At 44.5% G+C, this 8228-nt stretch overlaps 1 protein-coding gene across 1 annotated transcript; it reads left to right on the top strand.

The window, feature by feature from the left end:
* The first annotated feature begins 5226 nt into the window (after positions 1–5226).
* Positions 5227–6229, top strand: LOC125544572. The gene has a single exon (XM_048708304.1). It carries the CDS (start codon positions 5302–5304, stop codon positions 6001–6003), a length of 702 nt encoding a protein of 233 aa, XP_048564261.1. The 5' UTR covers positions 5227–5301; the 3' UTR covers positions 6004–6229.
* The last annotated feature ends 1999 nt before the right edge of the window (positions 6230–8228 follow it).

The following is an 8228-nucleotide window of genomic DNA, read 5'->3' as shown; positions in this document are numbered from 1 at the left end:
GCGTGGTGTCGCTTTTCACAAGGTCTGACAATCACTCGGCTCTGGCTGTCGACGATCTGCTAATGGTTTCTTGGCCTTCACCATAGTCAAGAATAGTGAATAGTTGCATACACAAAAGGGTGATGAAGATGATCGATCTTCTAGGGGTTCACGCGTATTTGACGAAGTTTAGTGTGGGGGACGGGATTTTTTTTGTAAAAGCCTCTTCTTTCACACACCCCAAAACTTAATCTAGCATCAAGATTTATCACCTTCGTTGTGGACGTAGGTAGATAGTATTATATGTTAAAACGGGTTAACCACATAACTAAAACTTGCTAAAACCCACTAGAGGACATCTAAGTTGGTTTTGTAGGGTATGCATATGATGTGGTATAGCCTTCGTCATGATAATGAGTTTATGTATGAGATGGTTATATGTTGTAATGTTAAGTGGCCTGCACGTCAAAACATGATGGCTGGAGCAACGAGATTGCCACATTAATGTAAATATCATAGAGATAGCCTACATGTTACAGGTGACGATGGCAAACGTACATGGAGGACCCCGAAGTGGAGAAGGTGTACTAAGGTGCGGGACAAGGAGCTATAAGTTCGTGCCACGACAAGGTTTTCTGAAATGGTCGCCAAGACAACGTTTTTTGAAATTGCTGCCACGACAGCGTTTTTGAAATAGTTGCCACGACAACAAAATATTGGCCATCACGACGCTTCAACTGAATATTGGAGATGATCATGAAGTATTCCCGGCGCCCAGGGCTATACCATATCATACTTTTATGAATTGCCTGAGATGTTTATTCCTTTGTTGTTTGCACCCCTTGATTGCACATTAGTCCATTATTAGGGTGATCTCTCACAATAGATATCAAGTTAAAAGGTGTCCTTCCCAGTGTTGCAACCGTCTATAACATGTGGCCTTCGGAGTACTACATGCTACCATGAGTACAAACAAGAAGTAAAGTGTAAGGCGGGTGAGGTAGGAATTCACAACAGAAACACTCGGTTGCCTTGAAGTTCTACCAGAAAAGTTCCGGGCTCAGAGCACGAAGCATCGAAAGATAAACAAGAGTCATATGGTGATATGATCTACAGATTGAAATTCACATCATATGAGATGCTACCATCCATGGGTGTCAATGAGATCAGGATCTTGAATCACTTAAAATCAATTATGAGAGATATCGATCTGAGTAGGAGCACAATTATGTATCAGTTTAATTTAATCACTAGTGCAAATTAATTATGTACTACGACTAGTTCTACTTCTAGTTAGTCCTTTTTAACTAATTAGAGCTAGACTAATCCTATAATCCTCATAATTATAAGTATACTGTGGTTCTAATCTCCCCCTTCTAGTGACGATTAGCTCTGGATGACGAAGCGCTACCGGATCATGAAGGTTGCACACTTGCAACCAAGTAGAGAGGTCGTGCTTTCGGTCTTCGGTTCGAGGGACTGTTTGTGGGATCATTCATCGACTGTTTGAGGGACACCAAGTATGCTCTACACTGACACAATCTTCTTTCCGCTGCAACTCGGTGACGGTAACGATCGTGATCACAACCCGTTATGCATGTTCATATTGATCTTGGGTGTGTGTAAGTGCAAATTGTTTTGTTTTCTACTACGTTACCCAACAACAAGATCACTCCAAGATTGAACCTACTACAAAGAACCTCTCCGGCTAAAGATAAATCAATCTAACTTGGCCAAAGTAGACGGATAGATCAAAGAGAAATACAAAGCTATAAAGTTACGCAGCAAATAAATCTCAAGAGACTCAAATAGCTTCAATGAATAATATGATCATAAACCCACAATTCATCAGATCCCCAAAAACACACCACAAAAAAATTACATTATATTCATCTGAGAAGATCATTATATTGAATATCGAGAGAGAGAGAGAGAGCCATCTAGCTACTACTATGGACCCGTAGGTCCTGAAGGAACTACTCACACATCATCATGAAGGTAACAATGTTGATGAAGATAGCCTCCCCAATGATTCCCCCCTCCGGCAGAGTACTGGAACATGGCTCTAGATGGGATCGCCGAAAAACGGAAGCTTGCGGCGGCGGAAGAATTGTCTTGGGTCTCGCTCCGAGGGTTTCAGAATATATGTGAATCTATAGACCAAGTATTAGGGGAAATGGAGCTACGTGGAGCCCACAAGTTAGGGGGCGCGCCACCCTGGCTTGTGGGGCCCTCGTGGGTCTTCTCGTCCTTCCCTGGAACTTCTAGTGTATCTTATTGTCCAGAAAAATAATCATAAAATTTCATCATGTTTGGACTTCTGTAGGTATAGTTTTTCTATAAAATAAACAACATGCAAAAAATAGGAACTGACGCTGGGCACTAAATTAATACGTTAGTCCAGAAAAATAATATAAAATGGCATACAAAGCATACAAAAATGATAATATAATAGCATGAAACAATAAAAAATTATAAATACGTTGGAGACGTATCATGTGCTCAAATGCTGAAGGTTGGCACCCTTTTCTACGTAGTAATGGACCTCCTTTTATACATGCAAAGGGGCTACCACAATGGCTGGTACAGTGGAATACATACAGTTGGGAAAAATAGTAGAAAATAATTTGTTTTGCCCTATGATCAACGAAGAACACTATGAAGATGCAAAAATGGTTTGGGTCAGATCGTTACCAACTCCGAGATGCAGTGGAAGAAGATGAGTCGCTGTAGAACGATCCCTCGAACGAGTCGGTGTAAGCACTTGATTTTTTTTTTTGGAATATCACATATATACATATGTTGATTTTTGTGTTAAAGGGCTCCATGTTTTAGTTTCACAGTGGATCCCGAAAACCTCATGACCAACCCCACAATTGCTCCTGGATCGACCATGCAGCGTTGAGCGCTGCCGACAAGTGGGGTTCGGCCTTGCGCCCTTGCAACACTGGGCCTCCTTTGCAATAGTGTGGTGTGTCTAGGAACCGAAGGGCATGAAGCATCAACAACGAGGAGCGTGAGGCTTGCATTAGTGGGGCCTCATTTGCGACGACGTGTGGTTGGGCCCTGCAACACCGAGCAGCGGTTACAAGCACTGGCTAGGTTGGAACGGTAGGGTGCAGCTTTGCATCAACACGCATGAGACAACAACATTTGCAATGTGTCACAATGGAGGAGCAAATGTGGGCAAGGAAGGTTTAACACTGGTTACAATAAGAGTATTATAGGTAATATCATGCAAATCAACTAGACATTTTTACTAAGATGGCATACAATTAAATGAGAAAATTGAGTATCATGATAAGATAGTGTATCATATTAAATGATGTATTAGTATTTGTCATGCATAACAACAAATGAGGTCACTATGATATCAAACTATAATACTATGCACTGTGGAGATAGTATTATACACTAATATCATACGCATGATAGTAGAGTATGATACTACTTTCCATTGTGACCACCCTAACGCAAAACGAAAAGTAGTGTGTGGGCCCATGGGGCACCTATCACCTGCACATGACGGATCCGGCTTGCCTGCTCCCTTTTCATGCTCCCATCTGTGCTCCCACCTCATCCAACGGTTGTATTTTTTCCTTTTTTCTTTCTAATCTAATCATCTCCCCCCTGATTTTAAGGGGGTGGGGCCGGGCTTTATTTTGTTCCAATCAAATTAAGCCACGTATGCGGGAGTATGGATGGGCACACGGGAGGGGAGCAGGCAAGTCTCGACGGCCGAACAAGGCTTGTGATTAGTCGGTAGATTAGAGAGACCTCCTCCTCAACGCCTACATTACTGGTCTTGCGTGTGAGCGCTCATGCGAACGCTCGGTTGGGCGCCCATTAAGCACCCCTTGATCGCTCGCTCTCTTGATTGCTAGGTCACAGTCATTTGATCGCTAGATCGGCTCGGGCTTGCTTGATTGCTAGACCGATCTGCTGGCTCGCTCGCTTGTTGTTAGTTCAGAAAAAACTAGTGATGGTTTGAGGGGGAAAACAGGCTTCCCGTTTTTCTATAGACTTGAAAAAAACATACTTTAAAAGTGTTCATGGATTTGAAAAAATGGTTTGCAGATTTGGAAAAAGTGTGTGAATTCCAAAAAAAGTTCACAAATTTGAAAAAGGAAATTCGTGGATTTAAGAAAAAAATCATGAATTTGGAAAAAATTGCAAATTTGGAAAAAAAATCATGAATTTAAAAGGCGTTCACAAATTTTGGAAAAGTTTGTGAATTCAGAAAAAATCATGAATTTGGAAAATTTCAAAAATTTGATTTTTTTGTAAATTTGAAAAAGTTCATGAATCTGAAAAATGTTTGTGGATATAACAAATGTTCACAAAATTTGAAAACTTTTGGGAAGTTGAAAATTTTCAACAATTTGATAGAATGTTCATGAATTTGAAAAAAGTTGGCGAATTTTAAAAATGTTCATGGATTTGGAAAAACTTCATGAGTTTGAAAAATATTCATGAATTTTTAAAAGTTCAAAATTTGAAATTAAAGGAGAAAAGAAAAAGAATCTGAAAAAAAGAAAAATAGATGAAAACCAGAAGAAAAAACCTGAAAGAGAGTAAAGAGAAAGGCAAAGATGAAGAAAACCGAACAAAAGCAGGCGGAATCTTTTAGAATGTTCACAAAACCAGATTGAAGGCCTACTGTACGCTTGGCTAAGATGGGCCGGCTCACTGTGTAGCTGGGGGTTGCTCACTGTGTCTCTAGATGAGCCGGCATATCATCTAGATATTTACGAAGTTATCATAGACGCTTCGTCATCGACGAGAATATTTCCTTTAACTGAATGCGCATCACAAAAAATCCTGAAATAAATCCAGGAATAAATGCGAGCATCAAGATTTGAACCTTGATGGGCTGAGGATCAGGAGCCCCCCTCTAGCACTGCAAGAAATTTTTTTACTACTAGTTTCATGGCCCAACTCAGCCACTTACAAGCCCAACCCAACCGATATTGGCATGATACAGGCTTTGAACCCACCCTTCAGTTTCTGTCTAGATTAGCCACTACTGAGGATACCACAGTCTCTCTGACCATCCATCCAACTACATTTTCTAAAAAAAAAAATCCATCCAACTATAGATTGATTCACAAAATTCACACTACTTGAAGTGTAGATTAGAAGCCTTTTTCCTGATTTAATCCTGTTCCCACAAATATCGATTCGATCCAGCTCGAGTCTGATGTCTCTTCTCTGTTCTCGCGCGGCGACAGAGCGCATTTGTAAGCTTATCTCCAAACCTATCTATCACGTAGAAACTGCACAGCCATTCGCTTCACCATTTCCCACCACGCCTCATCCGCAATGGCCGCCTCCTTCCTCCGCCCTCTCCTCCCTCCCAAACCTTTCCTCTCCACTCCCAAACCACAAGTCCCTATCGCCCCCATCACTGCCGTACGCTGCACCGCGGCGCCCAAACCGACCACCTCCACCCCAAAGCCCGCCCAGCAAGAGGGCAACCAGGACGAGGAGCAAGAACCCACTCCCGACGAGGCCGACGCCAACCCCCACCGCATCCCCGACGACGAGACCCCGCCGTCGGCGACGGCGACCACCTCCTTCTCGGTGGTCCGGCGCGTGCCGTCGGCCATCTCGACGGACGGACGCCTCCGCCGGACGGCGCTGACGCAGGAGGAGCCGCCCAACTACGAGATCGGGTGGAAGCGCACCAAGAATCTCCCCCTGGAGAAGCCCAAGGGGTGGGCCATCGCCGACTTTCTGGAGAAGCTGGAGGGGCTGATGGAGCGCGGGCGGTACGGGTCGGGCGCGCTGCTGGGCACGGTGGCGGGCGTGGTGACGGAGCGCGCCCGGGAGGAGGCGGAGATCCTGATGGCCGAGGGCGGCGTGGACGAGCGCGTGGCGACGGAGCTCTTCCGCGTGCTGCGGCTGGTGGAGATGGACGTCGAGATGGTCAAAGCCGCCGTCAAGGAGGAGACCGTCAAGGAGCGCGTCGAGACGGCGCGCGCGCGGTGCCGCCAGGCCATCCTCGTCGCGCTCTCGCTGTGACCGTGCACGCACGCTTAGGGACGGGTGTAATCACGTCTAAGTATACTACGACCAGCAATTAATGTGTGCATGCCAACACGTAGAATTTTTGTTATCAAATGGTGCAATGAGGTCAGTCTACTCAAGCTGCAGCAAATCTGAATGTTCTGCACCGGTCAACTGTACGCCGTTGTGTCTCATTCTGTGAGAACACGGTCACAGATTCGAGCAGTATGTGGTAATGTCATGGCCTGATCGGGTCCACGATCCCTCCGCATAAGATTTGTGTTACAGATGACGAGACGTGGCACCATCTTTTCTGAGGGTTGTAAACGAATCAAGTACAGTTCAGGCTAGCTGTACTTTGCATTTGATGCTAAATAAAACAAGTATTGCTAGGAAAAAAACGTCGGCTGCTTCTAAGAGCATGGTTAATAATATAGCCAACAATCGGTTACAAAGAGTTGCCATGTCATCTAGAGCCAATTTAATAGCCGACATGTATAATAGTAAATTTTTAATGTGTCATATTTTATTAATAGTTGGCCCATCTTGCAATCTCATAAAGTTTATTAGGGCTCGTGTTGCAACCGGCTACTAACGAATAGCTCGCTTTTCTCCTCTCTCCTCTTCTCTTTTCTCCAACTAAGCAAAAATATAATATTTTAGTCCTTTAGCCTACTTATGTCACCCTATTGCACTTGCTCTAAACATTTCTTAACTTATTCTTAAACAAACCCACGAAGCTTCATTAAATCATCATACTGTTTACAGGAATGAAAAGAAGACCACCCACTGTCCTAAACCAAGCATTATGGCCAGCCCTAAAATTAAAGCCTGCTTTGCAATGTTGTTAGCCTCGACATTCAAGCTCGTATATTCATGAATGATGTTACATGAGGGAAAGAGAGTTGATCCATCAACAATTTATCTGATAATCACCCTATTTGTTGCACTTCCTTGTTTGATGCCGTCCACCACATATTGCAATCGGAGGCCACGAGAATTCTATGAACATAAATATTCTCGGGGCTGCGCTAGTGCTTCTCTCACTGTCATTATTGTAAACACAGGAGATAGATTGGATCACACATCAACAGATGGCGATGGCTTTAGTATTTATACAGGTTGTCAACAACCACCACCGATTCGTTTCACAACAGAAGATAACAATCGGGGTGCAGAATCTACAGGAGATAAACGCCAACTAATAACAACCTATTGATCACAACTAATTACCAGCTGTCATCGGCTCTATCCGCTAACACCCCCCTCAAACTCAGCTCCCGAGAGATTGAGGTTGCATCGTAGAAGCCGAAGTGGTGCAGCTCCAACTTGTTTGGTTAGTCCGTCAGCTAGCTGATCGTGTGACGACACAAACCGTATGTCCAGCGCCTTGCGAGCTACTCTTTCACGGACGAAGTGAAAATCGACCTCGATGTGTTTGGTGTGTGCATGAAATACTGGATTGGCCGACAAATATGTCGCTCCTATGTTATCACACCACAACACCGACGGACGCCATTGCGGTACGCCGAGCTCGCCAAGAAGAGTCTGAAGCCAGATCAACTCTGCCGTTGCATTTGCGAGTGCCTTATACTCGGCCTCGGTACTTGATCGAGACACCGTCGCTTGTTTCCTTGTGCTCCAGGACACCAAGTTAGGGCCAAAGAATACTACGAATCCGCTCGTAGAGCGCCGGTCATCATTCAAGCTGGCCCAGTCAGCATCTGAAAAGGCGCTGAGCATGGTGGATGTAGATTTGGTGATTTTCAGCCCTATGTCTGCGGTGTATCTCAAGTACCCAAGGATGCGTTTCGCGGCCGTCCAGTGCTCCTCTGCTGGCGAGTGAAGGTATTGGCACACTTTATTCACAACATAGCTGATGTCTGGGCGTGTCAAAGTTAAGTACTGCAGCGCCCCTACAATGCTTCTGTATCTCGTGGCCCCTTCTGGCGACAATAGTGGTCCTCCTTCCCGAGTGAGTGTCTCAGAGGTGGACATAGGCGAGGTGACTGGCTTACAATCTATCATGCCGGCTCTCCTCAAGAGATCTGATGTGTACTTAGCCTGTTTCAGCAGCATAGACTCCCACTGACATTGTACTTCTATACCCAAAAAATAATGGAGATCGCCTAGATCCTTTAGTGCAAATGCTTCTTGAAGATTTCGAACAAGTGCAGCTAGAGCCCGAGGTGATGACCCAGTGATAATGATATCGTCAACCTAAATCAGCATATACGTGG

This window comes from Triticum urartu, chromosome 3, assembly GCF_003073215.2.
Source record: "Triticum urartu cultivar G1812 chromosome 3, Tu2.1, whole genome shotgun sequence".
In the NCBI taxonomy this organism is placed as follows: Eukaryota; Viridiplantae; Streptophyta; class Magnoliopsida; order Poales; family Poaceae; genus Triticum; species Triticum urartu.
The sequence above is the reverse complement of the archived record's forward strand: the minus strand, read 5'-3'. Positions and strand labels throughout refer to the sequence as shown.

Excerpts from the sequence above, each read along its gene's own strand:
- LOC125544572 (XM_048708304.1), top strand. The coding sequence starts at position 5,302 with ATGGCCGCCTCCTTCCTCCGCCCTCTCCTCCCTCCCAAACCTTTCCTC.